Source organism: Mustela nivalis, assembly GCF_964662115.1.
Source record: "Mustela nivalis genome assembly, chromosome: 8".
Classification (NCBI taxonomy): Eukaryota; Metazoa; Chordata; class Mammalia; order Carnivora; family Mustelidae; genus Mustela; species Mustela nivalis.
The window spans coordinates 115,468,904-115,495,330 of NC_139027.1; the positions used below are offsets into that span (position 1 = coordinate 115,468,904).

Genomic DNA, 26,427 nt, shown 5'->3' on the forward strand with positions numbered 1-26,427 from the left:
CATACAAAATTAAGTTAATTTTGGACAGAATCCATTAACTTCTAGCCTTGAAAGTTGAAAACTTTAGCACTCACATTTCCCCTCATTTCTTCTCCCAATTTTTGTCAAATAATTTTTAGACTGTCCAGGTTTGCATACTCACATCCCACTCGATAACTGTGATTTCATACTTCTTTAGTACCAGGCCTTTCTTTTAGGTGAAGCAATCTCCTCACTATCCTCTTACCACAACTTCTCCTTGAGTCTTTAATTCTTACTTGGCCAGATTTTGTTGCCAAGTGGTTATTTTCTAGAGGAGCTCCTATGTGCTTCTTTCTCTAAATTCTCTGGTGTTTAAGAATATCTGCTTGCTCACTTTAGAGCTGAATGACATCTTGGCTGGGTATAATATCTTGGGTCATCCTTTCTTGCTGTCAGAACTTTGCAGATGCAGTTCCCTTGAAATAATACTGGTAGTGAATGCTGTGATGGAGAAACCCAAGGCCATTCTGATCTTTCCTGTTTTTCTGTGGTCTGTTTTTCTGTTTGGGAGCCTGAAGAACTCTGTCACTCCCATTCTCTCTCCTCCTCCCTTTCTCTCCCTCCCTTCTTCTCTCTCTCTCTCACTACCTTTGAAAGTCACAATATTATATTTTACTTAGGTAGAAATAACTAAAATCCAAACAGGCTAATGTCTTTACAAAATGGGCTACGTAGCACTATAATACTTTTATGGACCTCTGGCTGTGGAATGGCTCTCCTGAGGACTAGCATGGCTTCTGAAAACACATAATACACCTAATGGTCAAGCCAGAGGCCAGTCTCTATAAAGTTGAAAGAGAGAAAAGAAACAGAGGGAGCCCAAATCTCTAGATGACTTAATCTCCCTCTCTTTCAAGTGACACAGAGGGTGCTCAATCTGTTTCTTAATGCATTTTGCTCCTCCTAGTCAATGACAGTTTAGCTCAAGAGCTTGTCAGAGACACTAAGGCACTGGCAGGTTCAATAACCCGGCACAGATGAACTGCCAAAAGATCTTACATAACAGGTTGTGACTCTTTTCACAACCCACAGAAGCAAACACAAGTTAAGATAAATATTGATGCAATAAAACATAAGAAATTGTTCAGAATACTGAACTAGTTCTAAGACGTGGACAAGCAGATAAGCAAAGACAAACTTCAGGAATTCAGTAACAGGTGTCTTCCAGAGCTGCAGCCATCTCTCTCTCACACACCTCCTTGCTGGTCGGTCTCATGATGACCATGATGACACAGGGCACACACTCCACCACCCACAATGGCCTGGTATTCCAATCACAGTGTCTGACCATCTAAGACCACAGTGAAGGCTCTCTGCAGATTGACTGTGACCCCAGCCAGAGGAGGCACAGAACTCCCTGAGGCTTCCCACCCAAGAATTTGTCCTTTATGCCAAAAGTTCAATAACTTGATCAAATCCAGTCTTGTGGAACAGCTATATACTTTTCCTGAAACCTCTTGTGCTATTTCAATCCATCTGTCCTATTTGTTTGGTTCTTTTCTTCAGTGACAGCAACTACCTTTATATTGGATGTCCAGTCTTCTGTGTGTCTTTGCTTTCTAATTATTTCAATCAGTATTCGTTGGAATGTCTATAAAGCTGTCAGTGATTCGATTTTCATTCCAGTTTTTTTTTTTTAAGATTTTATTTATTTATTTGACAGAGAGAAATCACAAGTAGATGGAGAGGCAGGCAGAGAGAGAGAGAGGGAAGCAGGCTCCCTGCTGAGCAGAGAGCCTGATGCGGGACTCGATCCCAGGACCCCGAGATCATGACCTGAGCCAAAGGCAGCGGCTTAACCCACTGAGCCACCCAGGCGCCCCTTCATTCCAGTTTCTGCTATACGTAATTTATTTACATTTCCTTGGATGTATAATCTTCCATTTCATTGCATTATTATCATTTTCATGTCTATTTTTTTAAATTTGAATTCTCATTAAGGTGATGTGCAGCATCAAGCAGTTGGAAGCAATCTCTCTCTTATTTTTCCTCTATGATCAGCTGTCAGCATTTACATGCTGTTTCCTTCCTCTTTATTTTCCCATCATAGGATATTTGTGTTAACTACAATGTTATTTCTTTCGTCATGCTTGTGGTCTGCTCTCCAGACATCTGCAAAGCGTGGATGATTTCTTAATTCTTTTTCTGCAATGTCTAAGAAAACTTTAGCCTTCTATCCTAGCTGTAGTGTGAGAGCTGATATTTTATGTTCTAACCACTGTTCTGAAATCTGAGGATGTACTGGGGCTCAGATGGAGGAGCATACAGTCTATTAGAATAAATCACCCAGACTCTGCTCTCCTTGGAGTGTCCTGGGTCAAGGCATAGCCCAAATTAGAAGCGACCCTGACTTTTGGGCAGAGAGAGGTTTTTCCCTCTTTTCACCCAGTGCTGCCCAGCAACAATGTCTTCTACTCTTCAATTAAGAGAGTGAAATAACAATGATCCCCACTCAGTTTGCAACTTTCAGATTTGTGTTAGACTGGTGTAAGACTGGTGTAAGAGCTCTCAGAATCTCAGCCATATGATTTCTGCGGGGGCAAAAAAGGGGTCAGTTGTATGGTTCCTGTGAGTCTGTTTTAAAGTTTACTGGATTAGGTGATACTCCTTCCTCGTTTGGTTACTTGCTGCTCAATCTTTAATTTTATTTATTTATTTATTTTTTTTAAAGAGAGAGAGAGTCTGAGTGGGGTGGGGAGGGGCAGAGAGAGAGAGAGAGAATCTTATGCAGGCTCCACACTCAACATAGAGCCCAATGTGTGGCTCGAATCCCACAACCCTGAGATTATGACCTGAGCTGAAATCAAGAGTTGGATGATTAACCAACTAAGCCACCTAGGTGCCTCCTTACTTTTTCTTTTTAGACATTTTTTTAAAACACTTTTTTGCTTAAAGGAAGGAAATTCAGTGATGAAGTTTCAATTGAAAATCATAATCCAGGATGCCTGGGTGGCTCAGTGGGTTGAAGCCTGTGCCTTCGGCTCTGGTCATGATCCTGGGGTCCTGGGATCAAGCCCCGCATTGGGCTCTCTGCTGAGCGGGGAGCCTCCTTCCTCCTCTCTCTCTCTCTGCCTGACTTTCTGCCTACTTGTGATCTGTCTGTCAAATGAACAGATAAAAATCTTTATAAAAAGAAAATTTTAACCCAGAAGACCAGGATCATTTGTCTAAGAAGACTCTTGGGTGACATAAAATGGGGACTGCTTTTTAATGCAACTTAAAAGTTTTGGGTTAACAGGGTTGTGGAAAAAACAGTAAGCTCAACTGCTGAAATATGTTTGCATAAGAATATAAATGATGATAAAATTTATAATCTCAGTTCCAGAAATAGTTCCTCTAAAAGGAATCACTGTGTTTTTACTTTGCATGAGTTAGTAAAAATTTATTTGAAACTATATGAATTTTTTACATGAAACACGTAAAGTTGTAAAAATCATGTTTTGACCAAGTACAAGCAGAAAAAATATTACAAACAAATGTGGCCTGTGAGGTGTACCAGTCACATAAAAGCAAGAGATAACATTAATATTTCCAGGAACAAGTATGTGTGAAGGAAATAAATAATTCATTTACTCTCTTATTCCCCTGATAAACACTTATTTGAGCACATTCTATGAGCTGAGCTCTGAGCTGAGTGAGCAAACAAGCTCTCTAACCTCAGAGAACATATAGTGGAAAAGGCAAAAAATGAGCAAATGCAACAAGGGGCATACACAACATTAAAAATGATGCCCACTGCTCTAAAGGAAATGAGAACAAAGAAAAAGAACAGGGAGAACCTGCCAGAACTGGATGATCAGGGAAGATCTCTTAAGGTACAGTTAACTGAGATCTAACAGGTGAGAAGAAAACAGCCCTGTGCTACAACACCAGAGGAGTCTGGACCAAAGGGAGGGGTAAGCACAAAGACCTTTAGAGTAAGGACACACATAGAGAGTATTAGGTAAAGCTAGAAGGTTGAGGAGGCAGGAGTCTGGGAAGGTGAGCGGAGTCAGATCAGGTAGGCCCATTAGGTCCAATAGGAAAAGCCAATGATGGGTTTTAAGAAAATAGTAAATGATACAAGTCACACTTTTAAAAAAATCACCCCAGTTGATATTTTAAAAATGGATTAAAAGGGATGCATGGAGGGGCACCTGAGTGGCTCAGCTGAGTGTCTGCTTTTGGCTCAGATCATAATCCCAGGGTCCTGGGATCAAGCCCCACATCCAGCTCCCTACTTGGTGGGGAGCCTGCTTCTCCCTCTCCTGTTCCCCCTAATAGTGTGCACCTTCTTTCTCTCTCTCTCTAATAAAATCTTTTTAAAAGGGGGAGGTGCATAGAAACACACAGACTGCTAGGAATCTACTGCTGAAGTCTAGGTGAGCAATAATGGCAGGCTGGTCGCAGAGGGAAAGGAATGAATATGACATGTATCCAGTGGGCTTGATGAGATTAGCATATGAGGAGGTGAAGGAGAGGATCAAGATTTTTTTTGCTTTGAGAGAAGATGATGCCAAATACAAGTGTAAAAATCACATAAATGGTAGAATACTTGACTCTCATAATATCTGTACAATAGCCAAAGGGACAAGCACTTTCACACCTTTAATTTTACCTTACTTCTCAGGGTGGTGGCATGAGAAGTAGTGAAAAATGGTTAGAGTGAGGAGAGATTTTTTAAAAGGTCAAGCTAACAAGACCTCCAAGACCTGCTGACATTCTGTAGCAGACAGCCACCGGGGTGGTGATCCTCATGACCTCCACTTCTGGGTATTCATACCCATATATAATACCCTCCCCTCAAGTGTGAGCAGGGTCTATGACTTGCTTCTAATCAAAGTGAACATGGCAAAGATGATGAGATGTCATTTCCATGTCATCTGTCCTGCCAGGAGACTCCATCTAGAGAGAGACTCTTCTGGTGACCTAATGAAGCAAGCAGGCACACTAGGGAAGTCAAAGTGATAAGGAAATGCGGGCAGCCTTCAGGAGTTAAGGGCAACCTCTACTTGACAGCCAGCAAGAAGTTGGGGCCCTCAAGGAAATGGATTATGCCAAAAACTCTAGTGAGCTTGGAAGTAGACTCTACTCTAGATGAGAACACAGGCCAGGTGACACCCTGACTGAAGAGCACCCAGTTAAGACATGCCCAGACTCCTGACCAGAAGAAACTATGAGGGAATAAATGTATGCTGTCTTGAGCTGCTAGGTTCGTGGTCATTTGTTATGCAGCAAGGGATAGCTAATCTACACACTGATATGGCAAGTGAAAAAACAAGAAGTCAAGGATGGCTCCAATGTTGGGATTAAGCAAACAGAAGTATGAAATAATCATTAACTGAGATAGGGACATCTGGGGCAAGTACTGGCCTGGAGGAAAGATCAGTTTTGGAAGCAGAGAGTTTAAGATACCTCTTAGACAGGCAAAAGATTGAGATGTGAAATAAAGAAATGGCAATATGGGTTCAGGTGAAAAGTCTAGGATGCAGATATAAATCTGGGAATCATGAACATAGAGGCCAAGATATTACATGAGATCACCAGAGAGCGAATATAAACCCTCACAGAAGAGGACCAAGAGCTGAGCCCGGGGACACATCATCATTCAGAAGTCAGTGGAACCAGAGGAACCAGATAAAGAGGCTGAGAAAGTAATAAGCAGTTGAAACAAATATCAAGAGAATACAGAAACCTGGGAGCCAACTGAAGAAAGTGTTTAGAAGTGAAGGGAGGGGGTGCCTTGGTGGCTCAGTCGATTGAGCATCCACCCCTTGATTTCAGCTCAGGACATGATCTCAGGTTCCTGGGATCAAGTCCTGCATCAGGTTCTGCACTCAGTGGAGAGTTGGCTTGGGGATTCTCTCCCTCCCCCTACTCCTCCCTCACCGCACTTAAGTGTGTACTTGAGTGCACACTCAAGCAAGTGCATGCTCTCTCCCAAATGAATAAATAAATCTTTTTTTAAAAAAAGAAAAGTAAAAAAAAAGAAGAAAAAAGAAAAGTAAAGGAGGGACTAATTATATCAAATGTTGGTATAAGATCAAGTATGACAAGGACTAAGAATTGAAATTTTAAAGTTCAGCTCCTTGGTCACATTAGCCACATTTCAAGCTCAGTGACCACATGTGGCTAGTGACATGAAAGTGCCCCACTGGACAGTGCTGATGCACAGAAACAGAAGGCAGGATAAATGAGCACAGATATAGGTAACAGCTAAATATGGTGGTGGGAGTTTGTGTTAAGTCCTCTTCAGATAACAGCTCCCCTTCAAAATAGAAACAGGAAGCAAGGCCAATAGCTGAAAATGAAAACAGGAGAAAATGTGGTAGGAATTTGAAGAATGAAAAGAAATATGGTGGCTGAGCAGGAAAATGAGAGCAAGACTGAGACAAAACCAGTGGATCGTGAACCCCTGTAGGAGCCAAGGATTGCTGGAGGTCACCCAAATTCTTGCATGTACATGGATGTCTTCTGCCAAATTTGGACAATTCTCAGCCATTATTTCTTCAAATACTTTTTCAGACACTCTCTCTTGCTCCTCTCCTTCCAGGACTCCTCCAGTGACAGAAATGTTAAAAATTTTTGTTATGGTCCCCAGATCTCTGAAGTTCTGTTCATTTTTTTAAGCATTCTATTTTATCTCTGGTTCAGATTGAGGATTTTATATTTTATTATTCTATCTTCAAGTTCACTGACTCTTTCTTCTGTCCTCTCCATTCTGCTGCCGACCCTATCCAGTGACATATTTGTTGTGGTTACTGTATTTTTCAGTTCTAAAATTTCCATCTGATTCTTCCTTACATCTTCTCTTTCTTTAATGAGGCTCCATTATTCATTTCAAGTAGGTCTATAATTGCACACAGAGGCATTTTTATAATGGCTGCTTTAAAATCTTGTCAGATAATTCTAATATCTATGTCATCTTGCTGTCAGCATCTCAACTGCCTTTTTTTCCCTCAAGTTGAGATTTTCCCAGCTCCTCACATGAGAAATGATCTTCAGTTGAAATCTGAACATTTTGGGTATCATGGCCGGAGACTGGATTTAATTTAAATCTACCGTTACAGCAGGCCTCCTCTGACACTCCAGTAGGGAAGGGGGAAGGCCAACTCATTCCAGCTGTTACTGCCAGGTGGGGTAGAATCCAGGCTCCCTACAGGGGCTCCACTGATATCACAGGGGTGGGGGAGGCCTCATTACTGCCTGGTGGAGAAGAAAGTCCCAGTTCTCTAACTGGCTTTCAGAGATTAAGACTATAGGCAAATAACATGCAAAAACAAAAACCAAAAGGCTAAACATTAACTAGGTTACATTAACACTAGATTGCTGAGAAAGTCCCAGCTCCCTAATAGGCCTTTTCTAACACTGGCAGTTGGAGAGTGGTTGGAGTACCTCACCAGATCCTGGCAAGTGAAAATCTAGACTCTATACTTGGACTTTGCTGACAGCAATGAAGGCAAGGCCACGGTTCTTTCTGTAGTGTTTGGCTATAGTAGAGCAGCTATTTGTGTCTAAAAGTTTTCTGTCTTGCTAAGCTGCCCCCTTCCTAGTCCTTTGGCTAGAGAGAACAGACGGGCTTGTTCTTGGGGATTTTTTGGCTTGTGCCTACTGGTATTTCCAGATTGCTGCTTTTTCCAACCACAAATCTGAGATACATGAGACAAAAAGAAAACCCCTGGAATTTGCCGTTACCTCTTTCCCTGGGTCCCGAGGTCTCTAGCCAGACTGCCTTCTTTCTACCTTTTAGAGTTTTCCCATGTTTGCATTACATATAATCCAGGATTTTTAGCTGTATTTACCATAAAGAATAGGGGAAAGTGACCTTCATTTCTTTGTGACTTTTAATAATTTCCTTTTTCATATTCTATTACTAAAGGAGAATTGGGGCACCTGGGTGGCTTAATCTGTTAAATATTTGACTCTTGGTTTCAGCTCATGTCATGATCTTGGGGTCGTGAGGTTGAGCCCCATATCAGGCTCCGCACTTAGTAGGGAGTCTGCTTCTCTCCCTCTCCCTTTGCCCCTCGCCCTGCTCATGTTTGTGTGCACCCATGCTCTCCCTCTAAAATAAAGAAATAAATCTTAAAAAAAAAAAAAAAGAAAGAAAGAAAGGAGTATCTTATTTACTTTGTGTTTCTCCTGGGTTTGTCTTCAATTCTGAAATCATTTTTAAATTCTTTTTCCATTCATCTGTTGAAGACATCTTGGCTCTTTCCACAGTTTGGCGACCATGGCCATTGCTGCTATGAACACTGGGGTACAGATGGCCCTTCTTTTCACTACATCTGTATCTTTGGGGTAAATACCCAGTAGTGCAATTGCAGGGTCATAGGTAGCTCTACTTATAATTTCTTAAGGAATCTCCACGCTGTTTTCCAAAGTGGCTGCACCAACTTGCGTTCCCACCAACAGTGTAAGAGGGTTCCCCTTTCTCCACATCCTCTCCAACACTTGTTGTTTATTGTCTTCTTAATTTTGGCCATTCTAACTGGTGTAAGGTAGTCTCTCAATGTGGTTTTGATTTGAATCTCCCTGATGGCTAATAATGATGAACATTTTTTCATGAGTCTGTTAGCCATTTGTACGTCTTCTTTGGAGAAGTGTATGTTCATATCTTCTGCCCATTTTTTGACATGATTATCTGTTTTTTGAGTGTTGAGTTTGAGGAGTTGTTTATAGAGGATATGGTCCATATATACAATGGAGTATTATACCTCCATCTGAAAGGACGAATACCCAACTTTTATACTGACACAGGACTGGAGGAGATTATGCTGAATGAAATAAGTCAAGCAGAGTCAATTATCATATGGTTTCAATTACTTGTGGCGCTTAAGGAATAACACGGAGGACATTAGGAGAAGGAAAGGAAAAGTGAATTGGGGGAAATCAGAGGGGGAGATGAGCCGTAAGAGACTGTGGACTCTTGAGAAACAAACTGAGGGTTTTGGAGGGGTGGGGGTGGGGGGTTAAGTAAGCCTGGCGGAAGGTATTAAGGAGGGTACATATTGCACGGAGCACTGGGTGTGGTGCATAAACAATGAATCTTGGAACACTGAAAAGATAAAATTAAATTTAAAAAAATTCTTTCCTAACTTCTACCATCTCATTTCTGGATTTTTCTACTTCTGATTCTATTGTTCTTTCATGTCTTGCATCATTTTCTTCCTGTATTTTAGCTTGCTTGGGAACAGTAAGTTCTCACTTTCATCAGTTTTATAAGTGTATTTTTCTACTATCCTTTCATGTACAGTGGTGGGTTATTCTACCAGGTAGTCTCTTTTTCCTTTCTATGTTACTTTAACTTTTAATTTTCTATGTCATTAAAACTTGATACTTATCTGTTGCTCAATTTTAAGTAAAACTACTTTTTTCTGAACTTCTACAGGAGAGGCCTGGGGGGTTAGGACCATCTTCCTAGTTTCTCAGCTCTCTAGTTTACTCTTCTATTGTCAACAGTGTGGTGTTCAAAAGACAGCAGCTTACTTGTTGAGATATCTGGCTCTGTCCCTCCCTGACTGTTACCTGGACACTCTTAATTTTTCCTCTATGGTCCCTATTCTCTTCAATTTGAATTTTATTCCCAGCAGTTTCTTCTTGGTGTGGAAATTTCTCTCATGAAGAGACTGGCTAGTTCATTTGGGGAGCTAAAAAGGCATAAACTGCTCTAGCCCCTTCAGACCCTACTACAGATCCCTTGTGCTTACCCCCTACCAAAATATACAAATCTTTCCAGTTCCAACTGCCATTCTCAAAAGCAACTTCTTCTAGGTATGCTGGAGCCTATCAGTTGGCCACCTGCTCTCCTTTGCTTACTCCTGCTCAGATTCTAATACCACAAAGGCTTTGTAGCTGTCAATAGTTAGCCCCCCTCATCTGTGCAGACACCTTCTGACCAAGTTTTGTTTTGTTTTGTTTTGTTTTCTGACCAAGTTTTGTTTTGTTACCCATGTGTTTTTTTCATTTTGCTATGCTAGTTATCTATATGCTTTAATGACTACTTGAGATTCAGAAACCATGCCTTTACTGCCATAGTTCCAGAATCCCTTACAGAACAGATTCTGGATTTTTACAATATTCATTAATAAAAAATGCCTAGAAAAAATGTCCAGGGTACAAAACTGGCATGAGTACGTGTTCATAAATTTCTTCCTAAAATCAATCTTCATAACTAACTTCATAACTCCACTGTGATAACATATATTCTCCCTTCAAGATAAGTAACATAGGACCATCAAACTCTGGGTCGAGTGTTAGACCATGGCATAATTTTCTCTAGCAAACTATAAATTCAAACCATCTGACCTACAAAAATGCTAATTAAATTTATAGGTAAAGTAACCCCCAATTTATATAGAGCCTAAGGTAAAATTTAAGAGATAGTACCTAGAAAAGATTAATTATTGCTTATTATAACAATGCATTCCTTATACCTCCCAACTTCAAAAACTAAGAACATGTCAAAAAAATTCTGGAACAGTACTACTAAAATACTAACAGGGAGTTTCCTCTGGTAATGGAATCACTGACGATTTCATTTATCTCTAAATTTTCAAAATGGGAAACTAGTAAGCTTCTTACAAAAATGTTTAAAACAACTTACGCTAGAACTATGTTGTAATCTGAGTGGTTGAACATATATCCTCCAACAACCCACATTATATTTCCATTGACCACAGCTTTGTGAGAGGCCCTGGGAAGCTTTAGGTTAGAATATTCCTCTCGAGTCCAAAATGACTGGTTAGCTGGCACAGGAATCGAACATCCGGGACCTAATAAAATAGAATAAATTAGCTTCACAAAATGCAGCTTTAAAATTACTGATTTCAAGTTTTAATCATATAAATGTAACAACTATCTAAAGAATACTTAGTTGTTCCTTTAGCATCAAAATGTCAGACAAAGCCCTTTAATTCATTCTTTCGATTCACTCAAAGCTGGTGACCAAGGGTCATCTCCAGTATAATTCAAAATCATGTACTTTCTTATGATGACTTGACCACAGTCAGGTTAGGATTTTTTAGTAATGAAATACTTGCTTCAGCAGCTCTCAGAAGAAAGAGTAGACAAAGAAATTATTGATTCAAATGAAAAAACTTTAGGGTTAAAAGGTAAAGAAAGACTAGTCCTGGGAGTAATAATACAACCCATCCAATTCCTGGAAAATCAAGAAACTCCATTCTTGGGGGCTGTGCCGCCTGCTGCTACCTTTCCACAGAGATAGGTACTCAAACACTTCAATTCCTTAGCTCATTGATTTCGGCCCAAGCACATAAGCGAGAGCATTTAAACACATTTCCTTTCAAAATAAAAGTACTCTGAAGAAAAGATGCATGTATAAAGAAAAACACTAAATCAGTAACAGGTCTTCTCACACAAACCTTAAAGAATTTGCTAAAGCTTCTCCGATAACCTCTCTATCTGCAGGTAATTCCACTTGCTGTTTTAGAATGATATTGTATAATCGACCCCAATTTTTTCTGAATTTATTGAAAGTTTCTGAGAGATACTATCTGAGAGATACTATCACTGATAGTTCTTGTCCCACCTCCTAGGCTTGGTTCTCTGCTGTATTTTCTTGAGGTTGAGACCAAGTCCTCCAATTTTCATGAATGAATTGCGAAGAATGTTGAAACCCCTCCATAATTCTAAAGAGACTACAACCATACATCTATGAAATTGAAAGATTTTTAAGAATCTGAATAACAAAATGCAAAGACTTCAATGCTCCCTGATACCTCATTAACATAAGTGGAATATGTGCAAGGAATGAGGTCAATGTATAATTTACTCAACTAGGAAGATGCTGTAAAAGGGAAGAAAAACCAAGAGAAAAGCAGCCCCTACCCTGCCACTCGGGGAAGCAGGAGCATCCTCTGACATCGCTTGAATTGCAAACGCCTCGATAAGGAAAACCACAGTCATGGACACAGTGAGGAATATCGCATGCTTCCCCTTTCCAGTTTTCCGAACATTCACATTGGACAGTGTTGCTGCTATTACTGCTCTTACATTCTCCTCGGCCTGAGCAGTTGTTCGGACACATGTCAAAACTATAAAAACAGTGGGGGAGAATGAAATCAACACAAAGCAACACTTCAATTAATTTAGCAGAATTTTTACCTACACAAGGTTTAAGACTCTCATGGGCTCTCCAGTTCATCCACAAGCATAATGGCGGCACTTACCAGTTGGCCTAAGTAGGGTCAGTCAACACTGCATAGCTAGGACAGGTAATGAAATCAAATCCAACCCTGCTGGATTCTCACAGGGCAAGGCAAGTTAAAAAACTTAAAGGGAGAAGAAATTCTTGCAAAATGTGCGGGCTTAGCTTCTCAAAGGTGGGATGACTATGCTGTTCTTGGTGGCCCCCCTAGTGATGGGCATTAGAAAACTGTCAAATACGGGACATCTGGGTGGCTCAGTGGTTTAAAGTCTCTGCCTTCAGCTCAGGTCATGATCCCAGGGTCCTGGAATATGATGGAGTCCAGCATCAGACTCCCTGCTCAGTGGGGAGTCTGCTTCTCCCTCGCCCTCTGCCCCTCCTCCTGCTCATGCTTGCTCTGTCTCAGTCTCTCTCTCAAATAAGTAAAATCTAATAATAATAAAAAAAGAAAACTGTCAAATACAAGCTTCCAAGTTTGGAGGAAGGGGATAAAACAAAGGACTAACAATAAATTACCCATCCTCATGGTGTGTATACCTCTGGACAGTTTCTAAAAGTTCAGAAAGTTAAAGATTATTGCCCAGGGTGGTATATTTAAAATTCCTCAATAAGTCATCTACTCATATCAGATGGAAGAAAAGGGAGGACCAGTTTAATTCAACAGTTTAACTATAATGCATCTCATAATAACACAACTTAACATAACTGTATTGAGGGACGCCTGGGTGGCTCAGTGGGTTAGAGCCTCTGTCTTCAGCTCAGATCATGATCCCAGGGTCCTGGGATCAAGCCCGGCATTAGGCTCTCTGCTTAGCAGGGAACCTGCTTCCTGTCTCCCCCACTCCTGCTTGCTTCTCTGCCTACTTGTGATCTCTGTCTGTCAAATAAATAAAATCTTAAAAAATAAAAAGGTAACTATATTGAGGAGCACCTGGATGGTTTAGTCCGTTAAGCATCTGCCTTTGGCTCAGGTCATGATCCTGGAGTCCTGCAATCCAGCCCCACATCAGGCTCCCTGCTCAGTGGGGAGTCTGCTTCTCTCTCTCCCTCTGTCTGCTGCTCCCCCTCCCCCTTCACTCATGCTCTCTCCCTCCCTCAAATAATAATATTTAAAAAGAAAGATAACTGTATTGACAGCACTCTAAGAAGACATAATTCACATTTCAAAGGGGGAAGCAATAATGGAACTATCAGGATACTTTTAAAGAATGTAGATTTCTTCTAAGACCTACAAAGAAAACTAAAAAGAAATTTTGTAGCAAAGCTTGATAAAAAATCAGGAATCAATTATTAAAAACAAGCTAATTAATGTTTACACCTGTACCCAAATATCAGTTTATGACATATTTATAATATATTCTATAATTCTGTAAATATTTATAAACAGTATTTTTATAATCTATGTAATTACAATGTAAGAAATATGTATATCTACTTCTCAAGACCCAGTAAGCAGAATAAGTACATAAAGTATTTGGTTAAAAAAGCTGAATGAGGGGGCACCTGGGTGGCTCAGTGGGTTGAGCTGCTGCCTTCGGCTTGGGTCATGATCTCAGGGTCCTGGGATCGAGTCCCGCATCGGGCTCTCTGCTCAGTGGGGAGCCTGTTTCCTCCTCTCTCTCTCTCTGCCTGCCTCTCTGCCTACTTGTGATCTCTGTCTGTCAAATAAATAAATAAAATCTTAAAAAAAAAAAAAAAGCTGAATGAGGGGCGCCTGGGTGGTTCAGTGGGTTAAAGCCTCTGCCTTCGGCTCAGGTCATGATCCCGGGGTCCTGGGATCCAGCCCCGCATCGGGCTCTCTGCTCAGCAGGGAGCCTGCTTCTCCCCCCACCCCCTGCCTGCCTCTCTGCCTACTTGTGATCTCTGTCTGTCAAATAAAGGAATAAAATCTTAAAAAAAAAAAAAAAAAGCTGAATGACATTCTTATCAGCCTCTAGAAAGTGGTATCTACCATCTCTATAATAATATAAACACAGAAGTAAAGCTTCAATTTCATCTTTTTAAGAAAAAGGCCTTTGTAAGACAATGGTTTATAAAAACTAAACTTTAAATCTCAGATTGGACTTGTTAAGGTAAAATGGCTACAATAATCACACTTTGTTTTTACAAAGGGTCTAGGATAAAACTGTAGTAAAGCATTGCCACGATGTGCTCATCCTTATGTCTCACACCAAAAATATGTTAAATTATCATTTCCTACTGACACACTTATTAACCGTATACCAGGGAATGGCATACAACCAAAACTTCATGTTACTGAAAAGAAAAAAGGAGGGAGTAACCCTTAGCACCTACTAAACTAAAGGAGGACAAATATCACAACTTCCCCTGTGCCTCAACTTCTCCACTCCAGTGCCCTCAGGCATTCATGGACTTCATGTGCCAAAAATTAATTATGATCACTTATTACAGTTACATAAAATCTCAAAACACAAAAATCATTTTTGAATCTCAGAAAAATGAAAGTGGCAGGTAATACATTGAAACATCTGCGCATATATCTAAATTGGAGTAATGAGAAAATTAGTCTAATTATTTGTGCTTAAAATGTGACTCAGAAATAAGATGAAATGCCAATTCGTGTGAAAATAAAATATAACTATTTTTCTCTTCTTTGAGAAGAAAATTAGGCAACACCAAAGTAGCTGTAGGTACTAGACTCAAGGGTCCCCAGTTGAGGCAGGTCCAACGGTACGATTCAGTGCAACCTGAGGACACCTAGAAAATGAGTAACAATGTTTTATGTGTGTCCTTCTGGGCATTCTTCTGGGAATAAAGAACATTGTTTAATTTGGCTTTTCAAAGGGTCTAGAAGCCCCAGAATGGTTTAGGGCTCCTTTTTAAAGAAGAGAGATCTTGGAACCAAGAAGCTAGTAAAATTTAGGATAACCTTAACATTCCTTCACTTAATAAATAAATACTAATTCTGGTCTCCACGAGAGATCAAGGCTTCCCCTACACCAATGAGGGTAAGAAAAACATGCATTTCTTGGGAAGATAGTGACCACAGAGCTAACAGAGCTCTCCAGTGATGGGGCAAAGGGTTTCCGGTGTCAAGGGATATTTGAATTGCCTTCTCTCTAGGGATGCTCCCTCCCTGGAGTTTCTCTTCTTCCCCAAGGCTGCTACTATGAGACTTGGAAGAGCAAAGACTGTACCTAAGAACCTGTAGGGAACCTGGAATGGGGCCTGGATGGATGGCTAGAGCAATGCTCCTCAGAGTGTGGACCATGGACAGGAGGAGGCAGCATCACCCAGGAGCTTAGCAGAAATCTGGATTCTCAGGCTCCAGCTCTGTTGAACTCTGGTCTCTGAAGAAGGGCCAGGGATGCATGTCTTAACAAGCCCCTCCAGAAGATCCCTGTGCATGTGAAGTTCGAAAAGTACCAGCCTAAGCCTTTACTCTTCCCTTCAGATCTGAACTTCCTTCCTCCCAGAGTGTCCCACTCTCAATGCTGTGACTCTCTAACCTTCCATTCTGAACTGTGCCTCTCCCAGGCCCCTGACTCCACCCTCCCCAGCTAGGGTCACCTAGGGCCCCCTCTGCTTACTCAACCTCATAGCTGTCAGTTCCCTCCTTAAAACTTTCTTTTCTGAGCTTCTGTAACAACACAGCCCACAGGCATTCCTCTACCCCTTAGCTGCCTCTACTGCCTTTCTCCTCACTGTGTACATGCTCCATAAGCCAGTTACTGTCCATGTGCCAGTGATTCCCAGATGAAACCCCTGGCTCTTCTGGGCCCTGGATCTGAATATCAATGTCCTGCTTAGACATCTCACATGTACCCAACCAGACTCATCAGTCTTTCCTCTTTACCCAGCCTTTATGTCTGCCTGGCTCATGAAAAATCAGCTTGCTAGTACTGTGATACACTGGCCAGGCTGCCAAGTCACAAACCTTGGGCACCTGAAAAGCTAAATGAGTGTACCAAGCAAGACAGAGATCAGTCTAAAGAGGTCTGAAAGAATCCGGAGACCCTGAGAAAACAGGCAGATAAAAAATCCAGCATAAAGGTTATATATACATGGAGCTTCCTGCCGCTGCCAGGAGTTGGCAAACTTATTCTGTAAAAAAAATCACATAGCAGGGGCGCCTGGGTGGCTCAGTGGGTTAAAGCATCTGCCTTTGGCTCAGGTCATGATCCCAGAGTCCTAGGATCAAGCCCCACATCAGGCTCTCTGCTCAGCAGGGAGCCTGCTTCCCTTCCTCTCTCTCTGCCTGCCTCTCTGCCTACTTGTGATCTCTGTCCAATAAATGAATAAAAAAAAATTTTTTTTAAGTTAAAAAAAAAACAACACATAGTATCTTGGGCTCCTTGCGCCAAAGACACTCTCTATTACAGAGCCCTTGCTTAGGGAGCTTTATGGGTTTAAAGACTTAGGAAAACAAACATTTCTTAAGAGTAAAATATGAAAAGACAAAAGTCAGCCTCTCTCCTATCATGACAAATTCCCAAAGCTGTCTAGATCTGTTTGTCTACACTTCCTCTGTAATCTCAGCTAAGTCTTCATCAGTGGGCCAACAACTGAGCACATAAGAATGACTAATATCTGTTAAACTGCACTTAGCAAGAAGCCCCAGTGTTTTCATCCAGCAGCAGAAAAATGCCCCTCTTTTCCAGAAGAAGCTCAAAGGCAAGACCTGGGTTGCAACTGTGGTCCCAGATCTTTTTGACAATGTATTTCACAGCTTCCCACCAGTTTCCTCCATTATAGAATGAGTGAAAAACACAGTGCCGTATTTCACTGAGTTTTTAAAAGAACTTTAGACGAGAAAATCCACGCATACCGCTTAGTGCAATGTCTGGCACACTGTCAGCCCTCGATACATGTTAGTTGTTATTACTGTTAAATACAGTGTCTGAATAAAATCACAACGATTAGACTTAAATATCTTACTTGTAAGTGATATTAAATCCAGTCAAATTATAAGCAGCATCACTAAAAAAATGCAGCAGGGCATAACCTGATGTGGTAACCACCTCAGGGACAGTCTCGTTGCCATCTCTCTCCGGGACGATGAGGCCACTGAAACAAAAACACATTTCTTACAAAGGGAAGCATGGTCACCAGGCACATCACATGGCGGCACACAAATTCAAACCTGGAATTCATCTTAGAATTTTTTTAAAAACACTTTGAGGAAGAGGGGCAAATTCTTGTGGTAAACACATACTGCCACCCGATCAGTCTGGATCCAGTTCTGAACTCTCTGAGGAACAGATCTGAATCTTTCACCAGGCCCTCCTTTATCCTGGCTTATATTTCTAAAAAGATTTGCAATCAATGACCCTATTCTTTTTTTTTTTTTTTTTTTGGTATATAAAACTATTTCTAATTCCTCTTCAAAAAACTCAGTAAACCTTCAAAATCACAGTAACAAACTTTATGAGTTGATAAATGTCAAATATAAACTACTGGAAAGTATGAAGAGTAAAATTATAAATGAACTTGATAAACACCCACAATCTTTTTTTTTAATATTTGTATTGCTTTATTTGTCAGAATCACAATCTTAACACTATTATTCTGATGTACTTTCTTTGCCTAATCAATACCATATAACATCTTATATTCTATTTTATAAGTAATACATCATAAGCAATCCCCCTCTCATTCAGCGTCCAACACACAAGATATTTGCTGGGTGTCTAGAGAGCATTAAAAATTATCAAATCAAAGGGTCTAAAGGATGGCTTTAAACCTCTTGATCCATAAAACCAACTTGCTTTCCAGAAGCAATATGTCAACTTGAAATCTCATCAATATGAGAATGGAAAGGTCCAGCCTACCTCACTTGCCAATAGGAAGGATTACCAGTCCTATATTAGCTTTGGTAATTAAATAAGTAAAAAGTAATTGTTTTATATTGTGGTTTTGAGTTTCTTTTACACTCCTGAAGTTAATCATTTATTGTATGTTTACTTGCCTTCTGCATTTCTTCAATGTGCACATCTTCTGCCCGATTATCAATGCACTATCACCACCACTACGTTCAGTGTAAACCTGAATCCTTACCAGGTCCTATGCAATCTGCTCCACACACACAGCCCCATCCAACGAACAAACATCTCATCTATTACTCTCTTCCCTTCACTCACTCAACCCCAGCCACACTAGTCTCCTTGCTTTCCTATAGCACACACCACATAAACTCCCCATCAGGCCCTATGACAGTCTTCGACAGTCATTCACTGTGACCTAGCAATTCTAAGTTCTTTGTAGAACTAATACCTGTTCATGTACACAAACACAAATATACAACAGTCCTCACTGTAGCACTATTCAGACTGGCAAAAGCTTGAAAATCACCTAGGGGCACCTGGCTGGCTCAGCTGGTAGGGCATGTGACTCTTGATCTAGGGGTCATGAGTTAAGCTCCACGTTGAGCATAGTGATTACTTAATAAAAAAGGAGGAGGGGGGGTGCATGGGTGGCTCAGTCGTTAAGCATCTGCCTTCAGCTCAGGTCATGATCCCAGGGTCCTGGGATTGAGCCCCGGATTGGGCTCCCTACTCAGCGGGAAGCCTGCTTCTCCCTCTCCCACTCTCCCTGCTTGTGTTCCCTCTCTCACTGTGTCTCTTCGTGTCAAATAAATAAATAAAATCTTCAAAAAAAAAAAAAAAAAAGAGGAAGAAGACAACCACCTAAATATGAATCTGCAGGGAGTCAGATGACGAATCATTCCGTATCTGGAAGTCTGTAGAACTAACAAGGAGCTCGACAAGGCATTCCAGTAAGTAGAGGAAAAAACAAGCTGCAAAACAATGGGCCTAGCATATGTGTACATTTACACATATTTAGGTAACTGCATATAAAAATAATTAATTGGAAGAATATAGAAGCAGGAAATGAGGAGGAAGGGATGGGATTTTCATTCAGTAAGATTTTAAATATAAAGACAGAATTCTAGGAACTCGAGAACTCCGAAGGTGCTCCAAGTTTACAAAACAGAGAAGTATTTTGCACTGTGTAGTCAGCTAACCAATATTTACTGATGCTGCATGTGAGCCACAGTTCTAGGTACCAGAAACATGGCAGTGAAGAACTCCCTGCCTCCATGAAATTCACATCAGGGAAATGACAAGTGAGCCTAGATATACCCCCACCCCCGCCCCGACACACAGGTGTTTGTATGTAACACCAGGCAGAGATAAATGCTAAGAATAAAACAGTGAAAGAACAAAGGTGCTACTTTAGAAAGGGGCAGCTAGAGAAGGTCTCTCGGGAAAGGTAGCCTTTGTTAGAGACCTACATGAAGGTTTCAACTGTGATCATGCTTTCATCAATTTCATGTACCAAAATCCCTTGAAATGCTGAGCAGGGACGTACCTGTTAGAGGGCCACCTCGAAATAGGTATGTTGGAAGTAATCTTCCCAGAAGAAATACTGCCTCAGGAATGACTGGGGGCTTCATCACATGCAGAAAACCCACACTCTTCTCCTAGCATGAGCGTCAGGACCAGAGATGGGAACACCAATCCTCAATCCACATGCCTGGGCATGTCACAGACATCTGGGAACCTCAGTGTCCTCAAAGTGCACAGGAGGAAATCCTGCCTGCCTCGCAGCGATATAACAAACTATTACAGCACATAAGTCCTGAAACACCGCCTCACACTAGCAGGTGCTCAGTAAGTGATGGCTCATGGTGTTTATTACTCATCTGGTGGGGACATTTAAGTGTGCGGGACAGAACAGTAGGCTGGGCGGAGGGAGGAAGGGCAGAGTCACACGGCAGGGGTGGAGGGCTGCGTGCACCAGATAAACGTGATGCTGGAGAAAGGGGGTCAGCTTCCTCACTGTCAGAGAAACTCAGGCACTGGCTTCTTTTCACTTTGAAAAACCTGACATTGTGACAGCTTTGGAATGTGCCACTTTCTCCCAGTGAAAATAAAACAACACGTTTATGACAAAAATAAACTTCTACAGGGTAAATAAATACAAACAGCCTTGGCCCAGCACACAAGGCAATGGAAAGTGCGTGGGTGAGAAAGCGATGCTGCAGGCGTGCCATTCAACTGTCACCACGAGCCGCCTCCCACCTCCCTCCTCCTCTCCTACCCCCAGGTAGATAAATACACTCAACCAAGGCTTAGGGGGCAGTCACATGTTCAGCTTGAGCCAATCAAGAACTGCCTGCCCTGGGGTTCAGTATAATCTTATATTTTAAACCACTGTTCAGAACAATTTTTGAAAACCACCGTTCAAAGATATTTTCTTAATTCAGTAGAATGGTGCCAGGCAGAATTGGGTTCTCTGAACACACCTGGGGCACACCCTGCCTTCACCAACTACACCAGTCGAGCTTCCTGGTAACCCTAGATTTGACACACCTGTCTCCTTGCAAGATGAGATGCCCCCCGGGGGCAGGGAGATGGGGAAGGGAAGCCAGATTCTTCAAGTTCAAGCTCAGAGTCTGGCGACGGGGCTGGGGTTAGGGTTAGGTCCTGGTGGAAAGATCCACGAACCTGCGAGGTACCTACCTGCCTTTGACGGCTTCTCTGTGTGCCATGGTCTGACCACGGCTGGGTCAGCAGAGTGCCGGACAACTGATGGATTCCTGTTCTCATGAAGCTCTTCTAATAGCTCTCTGTCACAGTCTCAACAATTGCCCTATCAATAGATGCCTCCCCCCGGCCAGAAAAAACCACCAACTCTCCAAAGAATAATGTGCTGATGAAGAAAGTTCTCAGAAGAGAAATCTCTTCTCCCCGCTCCACCACCACTCCCCACTCTGCGACAGCCCCTAGCAGAAGGGCTGTTCACAGAGGTGCTCTGTTGACACATCTGTGAAAGTCGGTGTCCCACAGACAGAATGTGGTAGAGCTGGAAGAATCCTGCCGCCCCCGCGGCTCTCAGATCTGTCTGCTAACGGAACCTGGTCTGATACACAAATTTTATTCAGAACTTCAATATGTCAAAGATAAAGGCCATCAGCCAGTTCAGAATCAAATGGGACTTTGGAGTTCAGAGAAAGCACAGTAGAGCACTGGGACCTGAGGCAGCAGAAACTGAGAACTAGAGCACGTTGATTTGCTCCGAGTTGACAGAGAGACTTGGGCAGAAATGATACCCACAGTCCCCACCTTCGGAATCCCACGGGTTCTCATTAGCTGGGCCTTGTGCCCACAGGCTCCCACCATTCGGCCTCTTCCTCTGCCTGCAGGTCACCATGGGGTTGATTCTTCCTCCCAAAGCTCTCCTGACCCAATAGCCCTCCTCAGCCCCCATCTTGTGCCAGTGCCCTCATGGCTTCAACAGTGGTTTTCAAGGTGTTCTGCACATCACTGCTTCTAGGGGTTTCATGTTGCAGGCAAATTTCAATTTTCAAACACATATTTGTTCACTGTTATTTCAGAAACTTCAAACTAAATATGTTATTAGTTTAAATTTTAACATAATCCATGTGTTAATTTATATTATTAGTTAATGAGCTTTTATAGAGAACCATAAAACCCTTCCAGCTATTTGTACATATACTTTGCCTTCTCTCAGAAGTCACTGACCTGAAAAATTACAGCCTCCTGCTTGCTTTGTTGCTGCTGTTGCTTCACATGTGTGCTCATCAGCTATACAGTCCAGGGGAGCCACAAGGCGATGCACCTGCTTGGCTGAAGTTCCCACAAGGGCCACTGGCAAGCTGAGTCAGAGTGCCCGGCACATAATAGGGACTCCAGGAATTCTGAGTCATGAACTCAGTGTTGAGTGAACCCCCAGAACTCCTAGCAAGTGTTATCATGGAAACATCCTATTATAGACAGTTTTCATGCTTATTGAAGTTTGGGGTGCCTCTTGACATAACCCAAGGTATGCCTCAAATTCTGGCATAAAAGTATGTACTCCCCACACTTGGATGATGACATTTTACTGCTTAGCATGGCCTATCTACCCTATTCTTTGGCTCTATTGGTGAACCTCTGAAACCCAGAAAATGACCTTGGTTCTTAGTTTAAAGATACGATGGAGAGAATTCTAAGCCGAAGGAAGTGGAGGAAATATCAAGGCACATTAGTCCCCTGATTTCCTGTGTCCTTGGGCCGCTGTGTACTGTTTATTCTCTGTTACCTCCTCACTGATATGAAACGTCAAGACTAACCCCACGTGAGGAATACAAAATATATTTGTTGAATTGATATCTTTTTAACGTCAGGGAAATAAAATGTCAGAAGAAATCCAGAAAGTCAGCTGCAGATGAAAAAAATGACAGCTATGGCTCTCTATAGCTATATATAGAAAAATACATTTTATAAATTCTCTATCAAGTAAAAGGAAGAAAAATGGATGGTTTGGAATTCCCATGTAGTCAAAAACATAATAAACAACAAAGCTACTTACTGTTAATAAAAACAAAAATGCCAAAACAACAGAGAACACTCCACATAGTTATTGTTAAGCTGTTTCATTTAACTACTAATCAAGAATACACTTGTCCAAAAAAAAAACCATAATCGGCATTTTCCTCTCTTCCCACAGGTTACTCTTCATTTTCTGTGTATTCTTCCAAAAAGTCCTCCTCAGCCCTATTAATGCATATACATAAATACACACACACACACACTTGATCGAATTCAACAAATAATTCCTGAAAGGCCTACGTGATGAGGACCCCAAGGATCAAGGTGACTGGTTCATGATCCAAATTTTTCACAGAACAATATCCAATATATTACTCACAAAACATTTTTTAAATGTAACATTTTTTAAATGTAAACATTTTTAAATCACAAGAAGTGAGTAAACTTGATACGACTGCCATAATTTTATAGATGAGGAAACTGAAACAAGAGGTCCAATACTCAGCCCCGAAACTTACCCAGTGGCTACAGGAAACCAAGTCAGGCCTAGAGCACAAGTGACAGAGGACTCCAGAACTAGCACCTTCTCCATGAAATAAAGGTGGTAAGTGACCATAAGAGTTTGCAATCTAGGAGGTAAGTCTGAATTTAGAAATCAAATAATGATTAACTATTACTTATGTGACGAAACTTACCTAAATGCAGCAACTAGTGGTGCATAAATTGAGTCTCCATCATAAACATATAAATGGTCCCAACTACACTCTGTAGCAAAATGATTGAAACGGAGTCTCATTATTCTATTTGGCCTGAAAAGAACAAGAGAGGCAGTTTATAATAATCATCATAACTATAAAACATTTGAGAAGAAACTGGAGAAAGATCGATTTTTAAAGAACTTACAGGGAGAGAAGAAATGAATAGTAGATAAATGACATTCCTTCATATGTCGAAGATTTATTTCCTACTTACTGTATGCAAGAGACCACGAAGCACACGATGGTAAACAAAATCACCCTGACCTATGCCTCTCTGGGCCTTACAGTCTGTACAGTGGCTGTTTTTTGTTTGTTTGTTTTTTAAGATATTTATTTATTTATTTATTTGACAGAGATCACAAGCAGGCAGAGAGGCAAGCAGAGAGAGAGGAGGAAGCAGGCTCCCAACTGAGCAGAGAGCTGGACGTAGGGCTCAATCTCAGGACCCCAAGCCAAAGGCAGAGGCTTAACCCAGTGAGCCATCCAGGTGCCCCTACAGTGGCTGTTTTTAAACAGGTCGTGAACCAACCCATTAGTCCTTCCGTTTCTGCACTTCCTTCCTTACCCAACTTCAGATTCCACACCACATCATTTCACAAACACAACTGCCAGTTCTCTATACTTGCCTACCCTTCTGCCTTTCCATACAACTACCTGGCCAAGGCCTGGTCTAGAGGACACCAGTTATCCTCTTTGACTGAGATTAAATGCCAAGAAAACTAAGCCTATCACTGGTCCTCTAGAGGTCCTCAAGACCACTAGGTAGGCTGGTTTCAGGACAGGTCACAGCTTACCAACTTCCAACTGGTACTTCAATTCTGCCAGCAATGCCACTACTCATTCTCTCTCTCCTTCTCCACAACTGCTGCTCACTCCCAATTACTATTTCAAACCATTTGGTGCCACCTCCCTGCTTAAGCTCAGCACCCAGACAAAAATCTCCCAATTCCCCATTTTCCAAAACAGATACACCCACCCACTCCTCTGTCCATCTTTCAAACACCCCACATCTCCCTCTCATCTGGAACTTTCCACATCCTCATTTTAATCTCTTTAAGTATCACGTATTTTACCAAAAATAACAAAACATAAAAATGTCAAATCTCAACTCTCCTTCCAGCTATTATCTCTCTCTGCTGAAGACAGTGAAGCTCCACACAAGACTTTGCTTTCTCTGTTTCCTCACATCCCACTCACCCTCTTTGCTCTCAAACCTGGCTTCCACCCAAACACTCCACTCAAAAACCTCTTGGTAATATCAACACTGTTTATATCCTGGCGATGCCCAATTATATGTCTCCAGCCTTAGGCCTTCCCTCTACTCCACACTCATCTAGCTAACATCTCTAAGCAAACAACTAAGTAAGTTCATAAACAAGTTAACTCAGCTGATGATGGCTCTTGTGAAGACATGAAAGGAATGTGATGTGTACAACAGGTGGTAGGGAATTACCCCCAGAAACCTCTAGAAGATTTGAGAACAAGAGATAAGCCATGTGAGACAGATAGGGAACCATGTTTCGGACACAGGGAACAGTACAGTCTTAAATCCGAGTGAGAAAGAGGTTGATGTGTCCAAGCAACATGAAAAAAATCAGTGTGTCTGCAACATAGAAAACAGAGGACCACACGAGATGAGAAGTGAGAGATGGGCAAGGTGCAACAGCAAAAGCCAGGAGGCCAATTTCAAGGCTATCACGGTGGCCCAGGAAAGACAGGATGGTTGGTGTCTTGCAATGGCAGAGATGAAGATGAAAAGGAGAAGGTAGATGGACTGGGAAGGCATTCTAGAGGGAAAACGGGCAGAACTTACTGACAGGCTGAATATGGGGATAAGGGGAAAGAGGAGTTAAAGGTTTTCCTTAGGCTGAGGAGGACCAAACAGGAGCACCCCTTGGGCTGAGGAGGACCAACCAGGAGCACCTTCAGAGGACTGCTACAGAAGGACGTCAGATTGGAATGAACTGACAGAAAGCATAGGGGCAAACAACTCCTTAAAGCAGCAGTTCTGGAGCTGTGGGCCTCGCGATGCTGGGAGGGGCCCTGAGACTCTTTGAGGCGGTCTAGGAGGTCAAATCTAGGTTCAGGATAATCCTAAAATATCACGTGCCTTTATCAGTATGTTGGTATTTACTAGGTGCGGAGCGATGTGGGGAGAAAGATACTGCCAGCACCTTGGGACAGAGCGAGGCAGAAGCACCAAACTGGACCAGTAATCCCTGTTATTCTTCACCACTACACGCTCACAGAAAAAGGAAAAATGGGTTTTGTGTAAGGGTATCTATATTAAGCGGTAAAAATGATTAATGTCATTGTCTTGAACCACGAGTATACAACTTTTGAATATTTAACAGGACAGGACAGGAAGTACGAACAAAGCACTTCTACAGCCCAGCACAGGACAGTGGTCTCAAGGAAAATCACTCTTTGCAATCAAAAGAGCTGAACCAATTGCTCTTTTTCCCAGAATGCCATCTATCATTTTTACTTAGAAGAACAACTAACAGGGTACCTGGGTGGTTCAGTGGTTTAAAGCCTCTGCCTTCAGCTCAGGTCATGATCCCAGGGTCCTGGGATCCAGCCCCATATCAGGATCTCTGCTCAGCAGGGAGCCTGCTTCTACCTCTCTTTCTACCTACCTCTCTGCCTACTTGTGATCTCTGTCAAATAAATAAATAAAATCTTAAAAAAAAAAGAACTAACAAACTATGGTTACTCAGACTTGTATATCTGCTAGATACTTTTTGAAAAAAAATGAACAAAGCAAGTCTGTCACTTCAAAGAAAACAACTGACAGTATTTGGTGCCAAAGATAAAATGTAAGCTCTCAAGCAATAATTAGAGTTATGGAAAATTTGCATCTGCCACCCAGATGCAACTTCCCGGTGCTTCGAACTTTCCAATGAGATTAATGGTGACGTTAACCAAGTGATTTCTTTTCATGTTATGTCATGAAATATATCAAAATTTAAACGATCTGCATAATTCAGAAAACTACGAGTTTCCAAATAACCCATATGTTCTGTTACAGAACCATCCAAGGGTTAAAGAGCCATTCCAGAGCATAAGAAAACCAACAGATTTTAACTTAAGTTCCCGAAGTTCATGAACATTGAACACTGTTTCAGATTCCACACTGCAATTCACTTTAAAGAAATTACCACTTGTCAAGCTTTGATGTTTGATGGTGTATCAAGAGACC

General features: G+C 41.6%; 1 protein-coding gene across 3 annotated transcripts in view; it reads right to left on the bottom strand.

Annotated features, from left to right (window-relative positions):
- The window catches only part of ATRN (attractin), a 148,645-nt gene that overhangs the window by 84,424 nt on the left and 37,794 nt on the right, over positions 1-26,427 (bottom strand). For all 3 annotated transcript variants that reach the window (XM_082744531.1, XM_082744533.1, XM_082744532.1), the window contains exons 3-6: positions 23,163-23,276; positions 17,069-17,197; positions 11,851-12,056; positions 10,607-10,775 (exon numbers count right to left, since the gene is read on the bottom strand). In XM_082744531.1, coding sequence (XP_082600657.1) covers positions 10,607-10,775; positions 11,851-12,056; positions 17,069-17,197; positions 23,163-23,276 — 618 coding nt within the window. The remainder of the gene's footprint in view (positions 1-10,606; positions 10,776-11,850; positions 12,057-17,068; positions 17,198-23,162; positions 23,277-26,427) is intronic.